This window comes from Oenanthe melanoleuca, chromosome 2 (genome assembly GCF_029582105.1).
Source record: "Oenanthe melanoleuca isolate GR-GAL-2019-014 chromosome 2, OMel1.0, whole genome shotgun sequence".
Lineage (NCBI taxonomy): Eukaryota > Metazoa > Chordata > Aves > Passeriformes > Muscicapidae > Oenanthe > Oenanthe melanoleuca.
In genome coordinates this window covers 2,932,556-2,955,624 of record NC_079335.1, presented here as the reverse complement: position 1 = coordinate 2,955,624, position 23,069 = coordinate 2,932,556, and the positions used below count along the sequence as shown (strand labels likewise).

At 41.5% G+C, this 23,069-nt stretch overlaps 1 protein-coding gene across 9 annotated transcripts in view; it reads right to left on the bottom strand.

Annotated features, from left to right (window-relative positions):
- Positions 1-23,069, bottom strand: part of TSNARE1 (t-SNARE domain containing 1) — a 448,668-nt gene that overhangs the window by 291,144 nt on the left and 134,455 nt on the right. For all 9 annotated transcript variants that reach the window (XM_056484958.1, XM_056484963.1, XM_056484964.1 and 6 more), the window contains 2 exons: positions 9,952-10,029; positions 2,765-2,834 (listed from right to left, as the gene is read on the bottom strand). In XM_056484958.1, the coding sequence (XP_056340933.1) occupies positions 2,765-2,834; positions 9,952-10,029 (148 nt within the window). The remainder of the gene's footprint in view (positions 1-2,764; positions 2,835-9,951; positions 10,030-23,069) is intronic.

Sequence of the window (23,069 nt, the reverse complement as noted above, 5' to 3'; positions counted from 1 at the left end):
GAGCACCAGAGGCTGTTTGCCTGCATCTGGTGATGAGAAAGGGGAGCAGTGGAAGGACAAGTCAGTGTTAGGACAGGGAAGGGAGGATTGAGGGGAAGGGAGCTGCTGGTCCTCCTCAGCAGAACACCCTGGTACTGCTCTGCATGAAGAAAGATGAGAAGCCAAATGGGAGACTCACTTGTGATGGTTTTGAAAGCAAAATCCAGTGAGAGACTCCAAGTCAGCAGTATAATTTAATAGGAAAAAAGAGAAAAATAATACACATGCAATAGTACAAAATAAAAACCACTGACAGAGTCAGAATACAACCTGACACCCTGCTGGTTAGGGTGGTGGCAGCAGCCCAGATGAAGTGATCTTGTTGGAGCAGTGATCCTGTAGAAAGTTCTGGTAGCTCTTGTCCCCTGGAAACCAGTGGGTGAGGGCAGCTTTGGTGTTCCAAATCTCAGTTTTTATCTAGGTAGGAAAGGCCTGGCTCCTACCTCTGGCTGGAGCATCTCCCAGTGGGATGATGTAATTTTATCAGTCATGCACTGGGACTCCATGCCCATTAACAGGAGATATCCCCTGGAGGAAGGGTGGGTCATGGGAAAGATAAAGAACATTGCCCCAGCTGGTTTAACAGCTGGCCCATTAGCAGAGGATATCTCCCACAGAGATCAGAATCACTGCCCCACCTGGTTTCAGCAGATGGTGATGGAATACAAACCTTTGGGCACATCTTTACATTGTAACCTAGAACACCATTAGATGAGGGGGAGAGGGGGTGAACCAGGAGACAGATGGAGGAATTCCGGGGCTGATGACAGTGGTAGGAAAGCATGGTTAAAATTTTAAAAAGCTGCATTTATCTATCTGGATAATTAACAATAATTCTGAGATAAATAATTTGTGCAATTAATGCCTGATGCATCTATTTATGTAACTGCTCAGGAAAGAGGGAAATTATCTACCCATGTTTCTGAAGGGCTCTGAAGAGTCGAGGAATTGATTCTTTAATTAAAAAGAGAAAAAAAAAAAAGACAAAAAGAATAGTTTAGGAGAGCAAACACAATATCTGCATGATGCAGACTCTTTTCTGGGTTAAGGATCTCCAGCAGTTATTAAGGTGCTTTATGCTGCAAATAATTTTGTACATGTAAACATCTTTCCTGACTACATCGATCTCCACAGGCTGACTATTTACTCTTACATCCTCTCCAATCTCCTACATTTACTTTCAAATCTTCTGACTATTACTTTTACTATTTTTAGTCCTCTGGTTTGCAAAACAGGGTATATGTGAATTAGGGCAGATCTGATGCCCTGATAAAAGCAAAGGATTGGAGAGAAAAGGAGAGAGATTGCAAACGGGTCTGAGAGTTTATATTGCATAGAGAAGGTCAGTCAAATCCATCAGGCAAATAATGAAATAACCCCAAATTTCCCTCTTTTTTTCACAGCCAGAACTCAGCAGGAACAGCAGTCAGCCACAAGAAATCAGAGACATATCCTAAAGAGTTGATTTTTGCCTGCAACCTGCTTGAAAGGAGGCACCTTTAATAAACTGTGCTACATTTGGAGAAGTCATTTGAATTCTGTAATTAGCACACGTACAATGAGAGCTAACTGTGCATGTTTGTGTGTACACAGCTCTGGAAGAGGGAGTTTAATGAACTGTGTCTCCTGCAACTGCAAATCAAGTTTCATCTTGTCAGTGTTGTGCCACGTGATGCTGTGATGCAGCTTCCAACACACTTTTCCTCCTATAAATTATGCTCTCCCTCTTTTTTCTTTTTTTCATAGAACCATGGAATGGTTTGGGTTGGAAAGAACCTTAAAGATCACTTGGTTCTAATGCCTCTGCTATGGACAGGGACAACTTCCACCATCCCAGGTTGCTCCAAACCCCATCCAGCCTGGCCTTGGACACTGCCAGGGATGGGGCAGCCACAGCTTCTCTGGGAAACCTGTGCCAGGGCCTCACCATCCTCATAGGGAATATTTTCTTCCTAATATCCAACCTGAACCTACTGTCTCTCATTTTGAAGCCATTTCCCCTTTGTTCTGTCACAACCTGCCTCTGTCACAAGTCCCTTTTCTCTTTTCTGTTTCCTCTTGGGTTCATGGACCTTGGCCAAGTAGAACTGGGAGGGGTAAAAGAAAAGGAAAATAAAAAGTTACAGAAACATCTGTTTTGGTTGAACTCCAGCCAACAGCTGAACTCTCACAGTTGCTCACTCACTCTTTACACACTGGTGGAGGGGTGAGAAGCAGGAAAGGCCTTGACTGTGTAAGAACTGCTCAGCAGTGACTAAAATATCCCTGGATTATCAACACTGCTTTCATTACTAATCCAAAACATAGCCTCATACTGGCTACTGTGAAGGAAATTATCTCCATCCCAGCCAAAATCAGCTGAGTTTCCTTCTCTGGCTTCACTTTAAAAATAAATAATCACCACTCCCAACAACAACAAAGAAACAGCAATAGAAAAATAACACCACCTCCAAGAATCACAGAATGCCTTCTTTCACCATGGACCATCTTTTGTGTTATCTCCACACCATTCTCTGCCACCTGAAACCAGCAAAGCAAAGCTTTATACGATCAATACACATCCTACCACCATTAATCACCAACAGGAACAGGAAAAAAACAAGTAATCCCGACAAAAAGGTGTCCAGCTATAATAAAAGGATGGAAGAAAGGGTGAGGATAGATGAGGGAAAAAATGAAAAGGATGGGACAAAGAAAGATCTGCAAGAACTTAAAGTAAACTCACAGTCCATCCTGCAGCTCTTGAGTATCGTTCGAGGTCCCCAGGGATCGAAGACTCCTTTCCAGAGAGGTCACTGCCAACAGCAGAGAAAGAAAAGATAAAGAAGCAGCACACCTCTTCAGAGGAAAAAAAATTCCACTGGATCTTAGTTCAGATATTTGTCTTTCAATTTTTTTATTTTTTAATTTTTTTTTTAATACAATCAAATATTTGAACAAGTAACCTGTGAGAGAATGGGGACAGCATCTACCAGTAGCCACTGGCACGGAATGATAAACTGGGTCCTTTGGAAGCAAAAATGGTGAATCCATGTATAGCATGCCATGACAGGATGGAATGTGACCCCTTGCCAGGAAAACCTCAGTTCCATGGACCTTGCACAGATCTCTGACTCTTCCAGCCTTGAGGTGACCCACAACTGTGCAGTGAGCATTTCCAGCTGGAAACGTGCCCTTGGTGAAGAGGCAAGAAATTGCATAATAACTATTGCTCTGAATGATAATTAAGAGGCAGAACACTGAAGCCTACTCTGATATCTTCCATCTTGTTCAACATGCTAAAACTCAAAATGTTTTCTGTCTTTTGGTTCAGAAAAAATGGAGATGTGATCATCTCCTGTGTTTGTGCTCGACAGCTTCTTGGGCTTTTCCACCAGGAGAAGAGAATATCCTAAAAGCAGTTGTAAGGTGGAAACATGGTTTGCTTTGTAATCTGCAATTACTTCAAATTTAAGAAATATCTATATATATGTGTGTTATATAAAAGCAGAAATCTGGGAGTGCTGCTATCTTTTTCCACCTTTAATCTTCACTGTCTCAATTAATTTTCAAATTAACAACAGGTCACTACTTTTGGACTTAGCATAGCCAGCAAGCAAAGCACTTGGAGATTTCCCACAATGGAACATGTTAAATAAATTACATTCTTGATATTTACATGTAGGATTTTTCCAATTGTAAAAACCCATAACCCGTTATCAGTCACGCTTCAATATTTAAGGATAGAAAGAAGAACAGATTAAAAACATGGCTCAATTATTTCTGCAGAAATTTAAGAAATCCTCTGTTTTAATGACTCTGCAGACTTGGACTTGGCCTGTGATTTTGAACAAGTCACTTAATTACATTTCCACTGACAGACAAAATCCTCTCTCCTCTTTTGGGCTTTGCTGGGTTGACACCAAAAGTCACTAAACAGCATAAAAAGTAACTAATGTTCCTGAACTGCATGAACATTCAAAAAAACCTTGAATACCACCATGTATTTCCATCAATGCTAGCTCTCAATAACAGATTTTACTGCAGAGTTTGGAGATTCAGTAAGATAAAGCCTCAAGGAATTGTCTACAACTGAGCTAATAATTATTTTTCTTTGCTGGAAGCACAGTGTTCTAAAGAGAAAATTGGAAGTTGTCACTAATAACCATTTTCTTCTGTAGAAGTGCAGCACTGACCCTGCAGAGATCTCATGGATATTTTAATTCCCTCTTTCCCTCTCCACAATCCTAACCAATCAATTTCCCTTGGAATCCATATGCTGTCCAGTTCAAATACCAAATTTTGCATCAACTAAAAATGTTTTTGGGCCCATCAACCCTTTTGAACAAAGCAGAGGGTGGTCCTTGGAGAATGGACAGCAAGCCAAGGTAAAGACAGGACTCACGTGGACACTGAATTTGTGAGAACAAGTTAATGTCATGTGTGCAATTCCAGAGCAAAACCAGCAGCTATAGCATCCATGAACCTTTCTAACCTGACCTGCAAAAATAAGGACAATTCAAAGAGAGTTTTACTGCTGCCTGCTTTGGAAGATTGGAGTGGGAAGCAGTTTTCCTACTGAACAAACAGTTCAAGACTTCACACTCATGCCATTTCACACTGAGGGAAACCCAGGAGTGTCAGATTCAGCATTTTGGAAAACCTACAAAAAGGTGGAAAGAATATGAGACATGAATGCAAGAGGTGAGGAAAGAGTTTGTCAGTTAGATGAGAACGTCATCTGCAATTAAGTTCTTATACAATAATTTCACCTAATATTCCAATTCAAACATAGCATTTAGACAACTAAATAAATATCAGTTGTCCCAAAATGACAAGATATGCACTCTGGAGGAACCAAAGGTTTCCATTTGATATAGCTCTTATCTGGAAAACAGCAGGACTGAGACTCCAGAGTGAGTTTGAGAATCTCAGGAAAGCCAAAAGTATCCTGGACTGCATTAAGAGAGGAAGCTCAGGGAAGGTGATTCTCCCTCTCTACTCTCCTCCCATGAGACTCCACCTGGACTGGGGCTCTGGAGCACCCAGATCAAGAAGGATGTTGACCTCCTGAAGAAAATCCAGGTGGCCAAGGATCACAGAGCTGGAGCAGCTCTGCTCTGAAGCCAGGCTGGGACAGCTGGGATTATCCAGCATGGAGAAGAGAAAGCTCCAGAGAGAACTCAGAGCACCTTAAAGTGCCTAAAGGGGCTCCAGGAGAGCTGGAGAGGAGCTCTGGATGAGGGCATGAAGGGATGGAACAAGAGGGAGAGGATTTACACTGATGGAGGACAGGCTCAGATTGGATATTAGGAAGAAACTGTTCCCTGTGAGGGTGGGGAGGTCCTGGCACACATTTCCCAGAGAAGCTGAGGCTGCTCCATCCCTGAAAGTTTCAGGGCCAGATTGGATGGGGCTTGGAGCAACCTGGGACAGTGGAAGGTGTCCCTGCCCATGGCAGGGGCTTGGAACCAAGTGATCTTTCCAACCCAAGCCATTCTATGATTCTGTAATTAAATCTGAGTTACTCTGGGCTAAATCTAACCTGCTTTGACCAAGAATGAATTAATCAAAATCTCTGCAGTTTCTGTGCTGGATGTGAAAAATCTCTCTCAATTTACCAGTCCTGGTCATGTGAGCAGCAATTTGACAGGAGGAGCAAAAGATCAAGGGAAGTGTGAAGCCATTCTCAAAACAGGAATCTTATTTTAAGTGTCTTGTTTTTTTGTTTTTAAAAGGCAAGTCCTCCAGAATGAGCCACATTCACAAGGCATCAGTGATGTTGGACTGCACTGATTTACCACACTGAGAGCTTGGCCCCCAGCTGCCTGTGCCATTGCAACCCTTAAATCAATGGGGGATAAGAAACCATCCTGAGGTGGCAATGGAGACTCTATCACACCAGAGGGACACAGAAAAATCCTTTGCTCAGCCTTCAAGATTGAGGTAATGGGACTGCACATGGCACCAGCCTGTTATGGGCACTCATTAATGAGTGAGGAGCAGGAATTAGAGAGGCAAGAGACCCATTAGAGAGTTCAGGATCTCCATCTGGCCAGCACAGGTCTGATTCCTCCAGTATATCCTCCACTGATCAGACAAGATGCACCAGAGCATCTCCATTTAGGAGTGCTATTTGTTGCACTTATTTATAAGATACTTACTAAGAGACAGCTAAAAGCTGCACATGAAAAGAGAAAAAAAAAAAAAAGTCAAAAAAAGCTAACTCTTGATAAAAGTATAGGTGAAAGAAAAAAGCCATAAATGAGACAAATGCAGGCAGTATTTGAGCTCCTTTTTGTGTCCTGATATAAAAATCAACTACATTAAAAAAAAACAAAAACAAAACAAAAAAAACCCAAAAAACAAAAACAAAACAAAGAAAAAACAAAACAAAAAAACAAAAAAAAAAAACCCAACAAAACAAAACAAAACAAACAAACAAGCACAACAAAAAAACCCCACCAAAACAGGAAAGTTGCAAAAGTTAAGCAAAAAAGTCAACCTGGTCTATTGGAAGATGTCCCTGCCCATGGCAGGGGGTTGAAACAAGATGACCTTTAAGGTCCATTCAAACCCAAACCATTCTATGACTCTGTGATTCTATGAACCTTCCCCATTTTCATCAGGGACAGCTCCAAAAGATTAAGAGAAAGAAAGCAGCTGGAAAGATTAGGAAAAGTCTCCCTCTACCCCTTCACACTTCTATAAGAGATGGCATTTTAAAAAGTTTTATTAAGTCATGACCCAGCAGGAGAGTGATCCAGTAGCAAATAAACAGAACCAGCTGTGCTGGATAAGATTTTTATTCAACAAATAAGGAAGATTTCCATTTTCAGGGCACAAAAAGGGAGCAGGAAGAATTTATAGGTGAGAATAATCACAATCAACTCACAGCTATAAAATCCCCCTTGGTCAGGAAGCAAGTCCTGAAGTCCCCAAGAAGAATTTAAACCACCTCAAAGGCTCTGAATTCTGTAAAAGGAATAAGGACAGCAAAGAAGGGCAAAGAACACAGTGTTTATTACTTCTGCAGTGTTACTCAGTAAGATTCAATGGTGCTTTAAAATCCTGGTACAAAGTTTACTTCTTGTTTCATTAAAAATAGCCCCAAGGACGTAAAAAAGTATTGCTGAGATTGGCCACAACATGGGATTTTTAGAATCTAAACAACAAAATCATAACATGGCCAACTCCTGACAGCTTGGAACAGCCTGGCCAGGGAAGGGGTGAAATCACAGTTCCTGGGAGTGCTCAAAATAAACCAACAAGGCACTTCCCAAGGTTTAGTGGCCTTGGTGCATTCAGTCAAAGCTTGGACTTGGAGATCTTGGAGGTCTTTTCCAACCTTAATGATTCTATGACTCCATGGTTCTATTCTCTTCAGCACCCCAAAAGGGAGAAGAACATTTCAGGTGCATGGTTAGATCTCCAAACACAACAGGGACCCTGAAAATCCCAGAGAGTCTGCAGCAAGCCAGGAAAAGGAGGGAAAGAGGAGCTGTGATAGGATTTATGCATTTTGCAGGGTGTTCAGCACACCATGCCCAGCTCAAAAGGAGTAACCTCATCATCTGGTCAGCATCTGGAAGGTAGCTGCCTGTTCCTTCTCAGCCACCTGTGTGGTGCTACACAAACATCACTGACTCATTTTCTGTGCTACAAGTCAGAGATTCCTGAGTCTACTGAAGAGACTTCAGGGTACAGAAAGAATAATGGACATTCTTCCCCATTTTATAACACTAAAAAGTTCTTTACCTAAAGTGAATTAGCTGTGCCAAATCTTGGCAGTACACTCAGCAGCCTTCTCCTGAAAAATCTCTAACCACTTTTTGGGGGAAAGGCTATAAAAGATAAACTGAATGAAACTGATTTTGTCAGACAAAAAATAATATGGGTAGTGAACAGAGCAACAACAGTAGAGTATCTTATGGGCATTTCTGCAACCTGAAAGCACTCTAAAAGGCATTATAGATTCATTGATTCATAGATTTTAAAAGCCAGAGAGAACAATTCTGATTTTCCAATCTGATTTCCTCCCATAAAATGTTGTCCCATCACTCCCACATCAAGACTGTGGACTGCAGCTGGACTAAAGTATATCTTATAAAAAGCACATTTGAATCTTGATTTAAAGGTTTGTGGCAAAGCCAAATCCATCAAGCCCCCTCCATAAGCAGTTCTAATGGCTGCTTATCCTCATCCAGAGGATTGAATTTGTTTAGCTTTAGCTCCTATCTCCTGATCTCCTTCTGTGTGAGAACCATAGATTAACGAGCCCCTTGCTGTCTTTCTTCCTTGACAGGTACTTACACACCATGACTGAGCCCTCTTAGATGTCTCAAACAGAAATTTGGATGCCATGAATTTTAAAGTCTCATTTTCAGGCGTCAAACAGTTTTGGCTTTTCTCTGCACCCTCTCAATATTTTCAAAATAGTTTTAAGTGCAGGTATTATCATTATCTGCTTCACAGAGCACTCAATTCAGGCAACTCTTAAGAGGAAACACATCATCACCATCTCAAGAGGAGAAATAACAACAACAGAGGTTGCCAAACAAGAATTGAAGGGGTTAAGGCAATTCTAACAGAGAATGAAAACAGAAATGGGGTTGTGGCATTTCGAAAGAGATGTGTCATTCACCTTTAGATTTTCTCAGGATAAACTCCACCATAGATGGAGCTGTGATTAAAGCACAGGGGCACATCAAGTCAGCCCTAACCTGGCCAGTTTGGACAAGAACAGCCCACACAGACTCAGAGGAGGTTGCACAGTTTCAGTTTGGAAACTGAAGTGCTACCACCATTCATCACTGGCTTTGTCAAATTAAAACTATTGATGCTGGAGCAGCCAAAATGGGTGTTAATGCAGGTCTTTGTGTGTGTCATGGTGTGGTTGTTCACTCACCTGCAAGCCAAGTGCCAGCTGGGAGGTGCAAGTTCCCACAGTGGCCATAATCCCTTTTTTATATGGGATGTGTGTCACCAATACAAGAGTGACTAATCCCTTGCAGTTAGAGAAAAATTGGTGCTTGAATTTTCCTGGCAGATGGAGCACACACAACTCATCAAAAGTAGACATCTACATTTTTGAAGTTTTTAATTCCCATCCTTGCTACAACGACCAGGGCTCCACCCTGGGACACACTGGGGAAGAATCACACAAATAAGGAGGCACTAAAATCCTTTTCCTACACCTGGGCCAGGCCTCTCTGTCACCCAAGACACAGAAAGAACAGACACAGAAGCTGTCCAGGTAATTCCAAAGCAATTCAAAGTCTATTGTAAAATCAACACTGATAATTTCAGATCCCTGACACTGGTGTGTTTTAGAACTGGGCTACAATGGCATTCCCTTCCACTCAGCAATGTTAGTTTCTATCTGTCTGCAAGATGAATTCCTCCAGCCTAGCCCAACAAAACTGATGAGCCAGAGCTTGTTTCAAAGGAGAGAGGACTCTGCATCTCTAGGGGCTGGGGAGATCAGAGCAGCAATAGCACCCCTGCCCAAACTAGAGAGTGAAGAACAGCAGAGTTTTGCTGCTGGTGTTTTTCTAAGGGAGATGGATGTTTTGCAAGCTCATGTGGCAGCCTCTGAGCACAGCATTTGAAAATGAGCCTGGCTTGTTCCACCTTTCTGAGCTCTAGCTCTCTATTGTAACAGATGACACAATTAAAAATAGAAAAAGGATGTGGTCTCAGCAAGGACTGGAATATATCTGTGCCTGTTGGATGGAACATATGGTGGAATATTTTTGCATCTTATAAGGAGCTGTGTATTGGACATGTGCTGCTGCTCAGGAGATGCAGCAGCAGAAAAGCTGCATTAATATTTGCTCCCTGACAAGGGGAGCTGCCAGGGGCCATGCCCATGCACAGGAATCATCAGCAGGACAGCACAGAACACACCAGGAAACCTTTCATTTTACACACCATTGGAGTTAATTCGGAAGACGTTGGCTGAAGTCTCCTGAAAAAGTTCCTGCAGTTCACTGGGATCAATCTGGGTGGCTGTGAAGAGAAAAAACAGGAAAAAATTGTGTTAATACAAAAAAAAAATTGTGTTAATACACCACCAATGACTTTGGAAGGGGGATGGTGCTTTGAAAGGGGATGTAGATTCCTCCTTGCTGCAGAAATGTAGCCCAGGTGGTTTGATGCAGTTTCACACAGTGCCTGGTGATGGAAAATGCACTGGACAACAAACCCAGAACCACCAGGACAGTGAAGATGCTGCTGTAACAGTGGGCAAGTTAAAAATGACCCAAAAAATTCAGGTGCTAACATGGGAGAGTGACATTTATTTATATTTATTGGTGGGAGACCAGTTTTCTCACTCTGTGCCACAGCTCCCTAATGGGACAGACACAATGTGGATCATACATTGAAGTCATGGAAATAATTAATTTTTAAGCACCCATGTACTCATTGTAGTCAAAATTATTTAAATGGAGGAGGACTGTGAGGTTATGAGCTCCTCCTCAAAGGTGTCTCAGCCCACACCATATAACAGCACCCACAATCACACTCACACCTAAAAAAAAGCAAATTAAATCTAAAAAAACCCTAAAAAACAAAACAAAAACAACAAAACAAAACAAAAAAATCAACAAAACAAAAAAAAATAGCAAGGCAATTGAAACCTTTGTCCAAAATTTCCAAACAATTACTTTGAAAATGCAATTCATGGAGAATGTTTTTTTTCTGAGAAAATTGTGCTGTATCTGGCTTGCAGTTTCCTGCCCCTGGACTTTTATTTCATGTCACAGCATGCTGCCAGTTCTGGCTTTTATTTTGTTTTTATTTTGCAAAAGAAAAGGAAATAGTAACAAGGAGGCTGTTTTAACTACTCCAATTTCAAGCTTCAACACATCAAGCTGAGATGTTGTAACTATTCATGGAGGATGCAGCAGTTCAAGCAGACAAGAGGAACAATTTAAAAACAGCAGCAGAAAGCAAAGCAAAACTGCCTCTGTACTACCAAGCCAAGGAAGAAAAACCAAGTCTGGGAAGTAAAGTGGAAGTGAAGTCTGATAAAAAATTAAACATCTTTGATTACATCAAGTGAATAGTTAAATATTATGATTCCCCAAGAAGGATTGGGAGGTTCCTGATATGCATTAAATGATGTTATGCATTAAATACATGCCCTGACACACAGAGTTCAGGGCCACAGCTGGGAGAAAATGACTTTTATTTGCACTGTGGGTCCTCAAGGCTGTGAAGGCTTTGCAGTGGATGGGTTAAAGGGTCCCACATGTAAATGGTTTCTCCTTTACTTCTTAACTGGGCCTTTCTAATAAACATTTGCACTGTTTCCATTTATTTTCCTCATTTATTTTTCCAGCAAAACCCCCCTGGATTCCAGGACAGCCCAATGTCCTCTGCTATCAGTTTAACCTCCTCTCTGCCTAACATATTGTGATCCCTGCTATATTTATTGCTGTTATATTTATTTTTATTCATAGAAATCATAGAATGTTTGGGGTGGGAAGAGACCTTAAATATCAGGGACATTTTCCACCAGACCAGGTCACTCAAACCCCACCAACCACTTCCTAAAGCAGCAACAGCTAGCTAGAATTTCTGATATTTGCCTATTTAATTCTTCTTTCCTTTACCTGAAAAGCCCCACAGGCACCCAGGTGGGGAAAAAAAGAAAAAAAGAACCTTTCAATACCTGCTGTGCCAAAACAAAGAGTGTCAATGCACACTCTGCAGGGGGAGACCTCAGCTGTGAGTGGGACCTCCAGGAACTTTGTGATTTGGGTGTGGAGTTTTATCCCAGAAATTTCTTCCTCTGGGCAAAAATCTGTGAGGCTGCAGCAAGTTTAAATCCAGCAACATCATCTCACACCCATCTGCTATGCAGGGGTGGCATCCTAGACCTCTGTGTTACCTGTCACACTCTGGATCAGTGCAAAAAAAAAAAGAGAAAAAAAGAAAAGAAAGAAAAAAAGAAAAAAAAAAAAAAAAAGAAAGAAAGAAAAAGGAAATTGAATAATGGAATCACTTAGGTTGGAAAAAACCCCTTTGAATCCAAGCATTAACCAAGCACTGCCAAATCCACCACTGAACCATGTGCCACATCTACACATCTTCCAAATATCTCCAGGGATGGTGACTCAGTCACTTCCCCTGACACCCTGTTGCCATGACTGATGACCCTTTTATTGAAGAAATTGTTCTAATATCCAGTACAAACCTCACCTGGTGTGTCTTGAGGCCATTTCCTCTTTTCCTACCATCTCCTACTTGGGAGAAGTGTCAGACCCCAGCCTGGCTGCAATCTCCCTTCAGGGAATTGTGAGGAGTAGCTGAGAAGCTTAAAACTCCATGCAAGGCTTAGACATGATTTTTGCAACCACTGTTTCAGAGAACACTCAGAGTGCATCACTTCCCACGATTCACAGCAATTATAATCTTTAATTCATCACAGTTCTGTCTACAGGAGACAGCTCTGGACCAGGACTGGCCAGTGGAGGGATGTGGTGTCTGTGCTTGGAGCAAAATAGAGCCCAAGGACTCATGGGCTGCTTCCCCCAGTCCTGCTCAGGAGGGAGAAAATAATTCTGCTGCCCCTGGGCATCCCTGGGACAGTCAACAGCTCCAAGCACCAGCAGCTGTGGTGGGGAAGGAGAAATCCCAGCAGGAATTTCTCTCAGTCCCTCTTCAAGACAAGCTAAATACACTGCCTGACCAGGCTTATAAGGTCTTGTCTTGAGTGATTTGGGTAAAATTAATGTCCAAAGGGACATTAATGGAGGTCCAGGACAACACAGGTGGTAAAGGAACCTACAGGAGCTTAATGTTAATGAAAAGTGCCCGTGTTTGCCACGTTAATCTTCCTTTCCTATTAATTATTTCACACTAATTTGGAGCTCCTAATGGCTTTTCTGCAGCCAGGTGAAGTCAATTCCATCCCTGAACTCAATTTTGCAGCAAATCCAAAATAACCTAAAAGTTGTAGAGAAGAAGCAGCAGTAATTAAAGTAACTGGTAAAAAAGACAAAATCCAGGACAAGAATTTGATCTTTCTTACTTACAATACCTAATGTGGCTGTGGAAAAGCAACTCAAATTGCCAAAGCACCACCCAGAATTATATCTGTGGTCTGTTAAAGACAGTCACAGATTTGCTGCAGCTTCTCTCCTTTGAAAGCTTTAGCTGAAGTTACAGCATCATCCTTTGCCAGAGAAACTCCCACAGAAAGTTACTTGGTCTCCAAACTCCTCTTTTCTACCATGAAACACCTTCAAGGAGTAAAAAAGCAGGCAGGAAAACCTGCTCCCTCTGATTTCAAATCCTCAGTTTACCAGCATGGATTAAACCCCACCACACCCAGCCCTGTGGTTTAACCCTTTCCCAGCCCAGCTGAAGGGATGAGTCTCACCCACCCAGAACCCTGTTCCTCCTCCAGGACCACTCAAGCCATTGCAAAGCTTCAATTCCTTCCTTTCCATAGAAATATCCAAGAGAATAATTCCTTATCAAAGACTGAGATCAACAATGAGAACCTTGTGCCTCTGGCACTGCAAAATGAACTGGAGGGAGAGGAAGAAATTGATTTTTGGCTGCTGGACAGAGAGGAAAAGATATTTGCTCAGGAGAAAAAAAATGGTAAATTCATATCTTTTAGTTTTTCGCACAGCAGTTGGCATAAAAGTGAAAAGGTGGAAGAAGGTGAAGGAGGCCAAGGACAAAACAAAGTAAAGGAAAGGAAGCAGGTTGTCACGTCAGGAAGAAAATGCTAAAGAAAACAAGCAAGAAGTGGTGGAAACACAGACATCTACACCCACCCCAGACAAGTCCTTTAGTCCCCAGTACTCAACAATTTCCCAGGGTGGATTCTCTGGTGTCTGATCCCATGTGTCCTGGTGTGAAGGACAGGTGTCAATAAAGGCAGGAGCTTCTCTTTGAAATGGAGAATGTAAACCCCCTCTCTCCAAGTTATTATTATAATTTTGAAATTAAGGGGCTCCCAGGCAAAGATAGAGGAATAAGGAACAACAGTTCTTTACTAGGAAAATGAAAACAGAAATACAATATTACAAAGAACAATCCCAAAACAGTGACAGAGTCAGAATACAGCCTGACACCCTGTCAGTCAGTCAGGGTGTTGGCAGCAGTCCCATTCAATGGTGGCTGCATCCTCCTGCAGTGGCAGATGTGGTTCAGCTGGAGCAGTGCTCCTGTAGAAGGTGCAGTTTCCTCTGAAGGTTCAGGGATGATGTGGAAAGGTCCAGTGTTCCTCTGGAATCCAGTGGGAAGTTGGATAACTTGCTGTTCCAAATCTCAGTTTTTATCTGGGTAGGAAAGGCTTGGCTCCTCCCCTGGCTGGAGCATCTCCCAGTGGGATGATGTAATTTTATCAGTCACACAGTGGGACTCAATGGGCCAGCAGCAGATGATATCTTCCTGGAGGGAGGATGGGTTGTGGGAAAGATAAAGATGATTGCCCCAGCTGGTTTAAAGATGGCCCATTAGCAGATAATATGTGCCATGGAGACAAGGGTCACTGCCCCACCCAGCTTCAATGGATGGTGACAGAATTCACATTTCTGGCCACATCCTGTATTGCAGCCCAAGACACCCTGTTCCACACAGCCCTTTGTCTCTTCTACTGCCTTCCCCTTTCATATAAACCACAGGAACCTTGATTCTCCTCATCACCTCTGCTCTCCTGTTGAAACTGGTCCAAAAAAGCTCCAACAAACACCAGGACAGGATTGGCCAAGGATGTGTTTGAACAAAAGATCCTTTTCTCAAAACAGCAAGCTTAAAATAGAAAAGGAAATGGAAGAGAAGGAAAGAAGCAGCATCATGTGTAATGTGAAGCTGCTCCTGGTGTGCAAGCTTGGGAGGTTTTATTTCCTGCTGATGAAATTTGAGTGAAATAAGTGATAAAGGGAAATGTAAGCAAAAATCACACTCATCAGGCAATGTGATTTTCATCAGTGTTGGGAAATGTGAGGCTGTTTCTCATGGAAAAGCTCTGAGGCTCTTTGCTACAGATTTTTCCAAAAGGCCTCAGCATGACCACAGCACAAAGAGAGGGACCTGTGGAATAACAGGTGTAAAAATTGGGATGAAGCTGGTATTTGCACCAATCCTCCCTCAAACCCTTCCTCACACAGCAGGGTCAGTGTGCTCAAGAATTCAATTCCCTGCGGGTTAACTCAAGGTCTCTGTTTGCATTAACACTTATAAACTCCTGTTCTTTTTTTTTTTTTTTTTTTTCCTTTTTTAATCATCTTCCTAATTTGTCCAAGTTCTCATAAGTGTACAAAATACATTTTTCCTGATTTTAGAAATGAAGGTAAAATTCTTCTCAGCTGGAAGAACGCATTTCACCCCACCCATCTAAAAGGGAGAGATGTTAAGTAGCAAAGTACTTGCCTTCTCCTCCTCTCCTTAAGGGAAAACCAAAAATCATAATTTATTGAGTTAGAAGAGACCCACAAGGATCACTCAAGTCCAGCTCCTGGCCCTGAAGGGGACAATCCCAAGAATTACATCATGTGTCTGACAGCATTGTCCAAAATTTTCACCTCAGACAGGCTTGGTGCTGTGACCACTGCCCTGAGAAACTGTTCCAGTGCCCAACCACACTCTGGGTGAAAAACCTTTTCCTAATATTCTGATATATGGCACAATTTCAGGCCATTCCCTCAGGTCCTGTCACTGGTCCCTAGAAAGGAGAGATCAGTGCCTGCCCCTCCACTTCAGCCTTTCCCTACACAAGATAAACTTTCCTCACCAGATAAACCCCCAGAAAAATTACAGAGAAAATGAAAGTAAAACCAACACATCTGCTTCCATAGAACAGATTGTGGTTTTTTTTTTTTTTTTTAATCCTACCACAGCTACAGCAAATTGACCAGAGGAGATAAAGGCTTCATAATCTCTAACCCAAATTAAGTTCAGGGCCTAAATTCAACAAGTGGATAAGACCAAGGAGGTAAAGCAGGCAGGAAGAATCATTTCAGGTTGGCAAGGACCCCTCCTAGGGTCCCATTTTTGGCTTGGGCTCTCTGAAATAGTTTCAATGCCTAAACCTTTTCCAAGCCTCTAAATTAATGCTTAATAAACATGTTCCCATAGAAGTAAGTGCATGGTAACTAACCCAGAACAAATGTTCCTGGTAGAGCTTGTAAGTTTTAACTGGAGTGCAGCACAGCTCTTTCTTGGAAAAGCCTAGCAAATAAAATACAAAAGAAGCCTTGAATATAGATACAATACATGTTTCTGAGAGAAATAATAAATGCAGTGCCTAGGAAAGTCTAGGAAGACAAGGAAAAATGCTGACAGGCAAAAGTTTTCCATGTAGGTGAGGCCTGGGGAAGAGAGACCAAAACTTTGCAGCTTGGCAAGTGTCAGTGCCCTGGTGGCACAGGGAGCACTGCAAGGGACAGTGCAGCCATGGAGAATATCCCTGATGGAATTCAAGAAGGTAGAGGGTGAGCACTAATTAGCAGTAAAAGTCTAAACTGCAGAAATTAAAGAATTTAAAGAATTTAGAAACTTTGTGCTTCACAACCTAGCTGAGGAAAAAGGCTGCACACAATTCCTGCACTTCCATTGAAACCAGCCAAGAGATGATTTTTGTCCTGAGCCAATTGGAAGGAACATTAAACCCAGGAGTGCTTTGGCATATTCCCATCCTCCCCATGAGGGAAACCACCCCATGCTACTCCAAACGCAGCACCAAAAATACAAATCTCTGTGTGCCCAAGAGATGCTTCAAAGAGAAAGGGAAACATTAGGAAACATTGGGAAACATTAGAAATTTATCAGGCACTGGCACAAGTTGCCAGGAAAAGCTGCGGATGTGTCAGCCTGGAAGTGTTCAAAAAAATGTTGGGTGGGACCTTGAGCAACCTGATCTAGTGGGAAGTGAGTTGGAATAAGATGATTTTGAAGTTCCCATCCAACCCAAACCATTCTATGGTTCTATGATTAATTATCTTTTCACAGTGCAATCAAGATTCAATCAGGTTTCCTTTGCATTATTTCTGGTTAAGATGTTTTCCTTTGCTTTAGTTTCCATCTTTAGCATATATGCTAATGACAAACTGCTGAAGAAGAAAGGAAAATACTCTCTGGTGAACAGCACCTCACTTGGTGTGTCCAGGACAGCACAGGCAGTGCCAGAGCTCAGCCCATGTAGGAGTGTGCCAAGAAATCTGCAGCTGTGTTAAAATCACAGAATGGTTTGGGTTGGAAGGGGCTTTAAAGATCATCCAGTTCCAGCCCCCTGCCATGGCCAGAGAAATGTGCCAACCACTCATTTTAGCTTTGCCAAACCACTTTAGGTCCATGTTCCTGAGGGTACCTCTCCAAATTTCTCACAGTAGTCAAAACCAGACTCCCAAACCCACCCTTGTTCTATTAAGGAAATAAAGAGAAATATCCAAACTGTCCACCAGGAGAAGAAGCTGTTCCTAGAGACAAACAGGGTGCACTGACTTCTGGTCTAGTCAGAGGCTCCTCCTTGGGGAACATCACATTTTCCACGTGCCCAGACGTGAGCAATTAACAGCCCTGCCCAAATTCACTCCAGTTCTGGAGGAGGATTCTGCCTGTGAACAGAAAATCCATGACCAGAAAATCCTAGAAAATCAGCAAGTACAGTCTTGACAAGGAGCAGAGGAATCCCAGAGAGGATCAGAAACAGCTCAAGAGAAAGTTGTTGGCATCAGGGGTCACCCTGGGGCTGAGCTATGCTCTTGTAAAAGCCAAGGGCTGAGATGGAGCAGGAATGCTGCTTCCAACTCATGATGGGGAGGAAAACACCCAACAAAAGTCAAGAAAAAGTCCCAACCAACCAACAAACTGTGCTGCATTACTACCCTAAGAGCTTTTTCCACTTTATTCTTAACAAGTTCCCTACTTTGGCAAGACCACTGGAAATTATCAGATTTTTTTCCCAGCAGCAAGTGACAGTTTGTGCTTCTCACTCTTTTCTTCTCAAGCTTGTTAAAGATGTTAGTAACATCAGCCTTCAGTACAAAACCTGATATTCTCTACATCTGCATTAATGCTGCCAAGAAAACCTGTTCTCATCCTGTGCTCCTGCTTAGACAGCAGTGAAAAAGCTAAAAGAAAAAAATAAAAAACAAACAAATAAACCAATCAGCATGGAGAAAAAAAAAAAAACACAAAAAAATCAAAAAAACAAACACACTGCTTTTAATTTCTACAACAAAAACAGCAGCTCTTGTTGGTTTAGTAGAAGGAAATGTCAAAGACTCACAGGGATGTTACTAAAATAAAGATCCCATCACTTCATGGGGCTAAAAGGGATTTGAAGGTCAGGTGAGGGTGGCAGCCCATGGGAAAGGAGCTGGTGGGGTCCTCAGCCCCATTTCACCTGCTCAGACCTCTGCAAAATGAACAGAGTAATTCAGAGAACTCCCACTATCACCACAGGAATCCACACAGCTCCAGACAGGAGAATTAGGGGAAAAGTTGATTTTCTGTGATGGTTAAATGCAAAATAGACTTCAGATTTTAAGTAAAATTTTATGAAGAATAAATGCAGAGCAAAGCTGGGCAGTGGATTTAGAAGCTGCTAATTCTGGCAGTGTGGAAATTTTGGTTTTGGTTGGACAGTTTTACAATTAAGAGTTTTTCTCATTTTTTAAGCAACGGGGAGACAAACTTTAAAAGGTTTTGCATAATCTGATGTGTTACCAAGACACAGTTAAGTCCCTTTTAAATGAAAAAAAAACCCACTTTGTTTTTGGTTCTTTTTTTTTTTTTTTTTCTGGTAGTGGATTAGGATAGAGTTAAAAGGACAATTCATTTTTGATTGAAATAAATCAATGTACTGGAAAATACCAATTAATTTTTGAAATTTCCCTATCAAATCCTATTGCTTCTTGCTTTCCAAGATGTACAGTCTAATCATGTTCCCTCCTTCATGCTCCAAAGCAGTGGCAAAAACAAGCAGGCAGTGTGTGTATTTTTAAAAGAATACCTAAGTCATTACAAAAAAAAAAAAAAAAAAAAAAAAGGCAATTTAAGGTATTTGATAGCTGTTTCATTTTTTAATATTGATGCTGTACAAGGATATAAATAAAACCTGAGTGAAAGCAAGTTTTGTTTGTACTGCCATATTCCTGGGATAGTCTGCAGTCCTGTGTTAATGCAAACACAAACAACAGCACCAGCAGGATGTGAAAATGTAAAGGAGTTGACTGGAAAAGCAAAGTGGAAATGATTAATCTTACACTTACTGCCTGAGCTGTTGGGAGTGTAATGTGAGAAGAGCCAGCAAAAAAGATGAAGAATCCAAATATTGTTGAAACGCCGTTATTTAAAAATTTATTGGTGATATAAATCACAAAATACTGTTTTTATTTTTAAACTGGCTCTTAATCAGCCTCTCTTCTGGTCTTATTAATGAACTCAGCACTAATTGCTTTAGAAAATATCTTTTTAAAGATTCAGGCTATTAATGACAAGATGGAGATGATTTTTTTTTCTCATTAAGTCCACGTGATGCAAATCAGTGGTAGCAGAAAAAAACCAGCCCTATGAATAAAAGAGAGAAACCCTAGAAAATATTACCTTGCCACAACTTTCCAGCTGAACAAACACATCCCATTGGGATGGGACACTGAATGTTCCATCCCTGGAATTTTCCAAGGCCAGGCTGGATGGGGTTTGGAGCAGCCTGGGATAGTGGAAGGTGTCCCTGCCCATGGCTGGGTTGGAACTGGATGATTTCAGCTCCTTTCCAACCCAAATCATTCCATGATCCAGGTTAATGGATATTTCTACACTCCTTGTAAATGTGACACTGGAGCCTCAAGTTTGGTCCAGAGTCAACACTTGTTGCAGCACAAGGCTGTAGAATTTCAAGTGTAGAAAATGACTTTTCTTCCCATTTACTTCCTCTTCACAACCTCCTTAACTGCCTAAATTTCAGGCCTTTTCAAGGACACAGAAGACAAATTGCTCCCAAGTAAAAACAAAAATCTCAGAGAGACCTTGCAGTGTCATTGAGACCTGCATGAAGAGTTTTCACAAACTAAAAGCCCCAGAGAGATGAAGGGAGAACTGGGATGACAGGACAGCAGAAATGACTGAAACAGAGACAAAGTGGGTGCAATGGAAAATAGCAATGGAGCAATGCAACAGCTGGAACCCATCTATGGGAAAGAGAGGTTTGTGCATGGGCAAAGTGGTGAATGCTGGAGCAGATTTCCCAACTCAGAGTAAAAGTTCCCTCCTTTTCTGGAGAGCTTCAACTCTCCATCAAAGAAAAAAAAAAAAAAAAAAGGAGCAAGGTAATTTATTAGAAATTTTAAAAAGAAGTGAAAAAGGGTAATGCACCCCTTGCCATTTATTGGGAATCTTTACATGTTTAAATAAGAAAACCATACTGCTAATTTATGCCTAATACTTTATACACCTTCTCAGCATTTACTGAATGGAGGAAGGAAAATTACTTTTGTTTGCTTAAGATTAACCATAACAGGAACCATCTGGCTCCAAGAATCAGCTCTTTTGGAAGAAATCATAAAACCTATACAGGGTTTTATAATCCATATGTACCAGACCCCATACATTGCTCAGGAAGATGAAGTGCCATCTGCCAGAGCTTCTGGAATTCTCCTGGGCTGGTTTCTGTGGGACATTTTATGCAGATCTGGTCACCCACAGCTCATGGAATCTGCAGCTGGGCAGCAAAGATCAATACAATGGCCATAAAATGTTCTTGTTACATGGCTACTGCTGTAGCTATTCCCTGGAAAGGAAAATACAGCAAGGGAAGCATAGGCTGAGCTGCCTCTCCCTGGGGTTCACATGGACCAAATTTTGATTTCTGAGACCCTGAGCAAGTTACTTTTATTGTTCATCACAGTGAAATGGTCAATGTGGGAAACATTACAGAATTGGTCTTTCATTTTTTGTACACAGAGGAACATTCACTCAGGAACAGTCCCCGTCCACCGAGGCAGGAGGAGAGGAGAACATCATCTCACTGCCATGCATTGCATAGGAAAAAAAAAATTACTTTGCTATTCCACAGACAATTCCAGAAATATTGAGTTGTGGAATGATTTGGGTTGGAGAGGATGATAAAAATCATCTTCTTCCAACCCCCTGCCATGGGCAGGGACACCTTCCACTATTCCAAGTTGTTCCAAACTCCATCCAACCTGGCCTTGAACACTTCCAGCAGCCACAGCTTCTCTGGGAAACCTGTGCCAGTGCCTCAGCATCCTCACAGTAAAGAATTTCTTACTCATATCTAATCTAAAGCCATTCTCCCTATACACACCCTGATAAAAAATAATTTCACAGAGCTGTTACTGTACAAGGAAACCTCTAACCCACCACAGCAACACAGCCCTAAGAAGACAGAGTTATAAAAATGAAATTTAAATGAAAGAGAAGTTCCTTAGAAGTTTATGCAAAGCTACAGAAGAAATGTAATTTCTCCACGTGTGATGTGATTTGGACAATAAGCTTTATGCCCACACTTGCACACAAAAGAAAAGAAAAGGACTGTATGGGTGTTAGCATTAATTAAACATTATTATGGACCTTTGTAAAGCAAAAATATCCTTCCTCATGGGTAAACCAGCAGCATTTACACTGCACTGGGGCTCAGCCTTCAGCTGAAAGACAAAAAGTGGATTTTTTCGCATTTAATTCAGCAGAACTTTGCTCTGTTTCTTATTCTCAACATGAGTCATTAAATATCTGCAGACCAGATTCTGCTCTTCATCTTAATTGAAAAGACTCCATTATGTACTTGAACGCAGACTTTCTCCCTTCCTTTCAAAATAAAACTGAGATATGGCTTGAAGTATTTGCCTAAAAAAAAAAAAAAAAAAAAAAAATTCCACAGCACTGTGATACTGATGAGTATGAGAAAGTGGAAGTGACAGGAAACTGATGAAGAAAAGGCTGAGTTAAATTTTTTAGACAACTGGTTTATTAGCTGAAGCATTCTGGTTTAGATCAACAGATACAAATGCCAAACCCAGTAAACTGGTTTCAGCTGAAAGTTGTTTTTTTTTTTTTTTTCTTTCCTCCTTTTACCATAGTTGGAGCAGCTCCTTACAAGCTTTCAGAGGGAAATGTTTTGACATTTTGAACTGAAATACTGTGTTCTCAAAATTTGCCCATATTAAAAAAAAACAACAAATAACAAGAAAATTAGAAAAAAAAGAGGGATTTCCTCAAATACTTCAGTTAGTGCAACTCTCTTTTTTTTTTTTTTCCATTTGCAGACAAGTTCGAAACATAATTGGCAGCTAACAGGAGGAAAAGCTTAAAAAGTAAATAAAAATAATTTACATCTCTCCTTCTGAGTACCAGCACCACTGCTCATGCAGAGAAAAATGCATAAATGCATGCACCAGACATAGCAAAGAGGTGAAACCAAAATACATTTGAATGGTTTTGGCTCCAAGAGCAAAGCTCAGGCAGAGGTGCAACCTCCACTGGAAGTAGTCCTTTAGTCCCTTTGGAAAATGTCAAGGATTCCCAAGGCAAATAATCTTTTAGGGTCAGGGAAGTCATTCTGTCAAAGAACCCAAGAAATTCCATTTTGAACTATTTCATGTCTCTTTTCCTCCTGCAGGTCTCTTCAAACATTCTTGCCAAGTGCTACAGGAATTTTCTGACACTGATTCCATGACAAGTGATAGAACCACAGAATCATGGAATGGTTTGGGTTGGAAGGGATCTCAAAGCTCATCCAGTCCCAACCCCTGCCATGGGCAGGGACACTTTCCACTATCCCAGGTTGCTCCAAGGCTCATCCAACCTTGGACATTTCCAGGGCTGGGGCAGCCACAACATCCCTGAGCATGCTGCTGCAGCTGAGGCCAAAGCAAACCCTTCCCCACACCAATTCCCAATCAAATTCCCACAAAAGGGTTAACACCTGATTTCCAGCACACAAGAATTCCCTTCTGTGCACACCTCTATTAATAGTAAATGTGAATGCATGAGCAGGGTGTTGGCAGCAATGGCTCTCTGAATTTTTGTCAAAGTTGGGACTGCAGTAAGAAAATATAATGTTC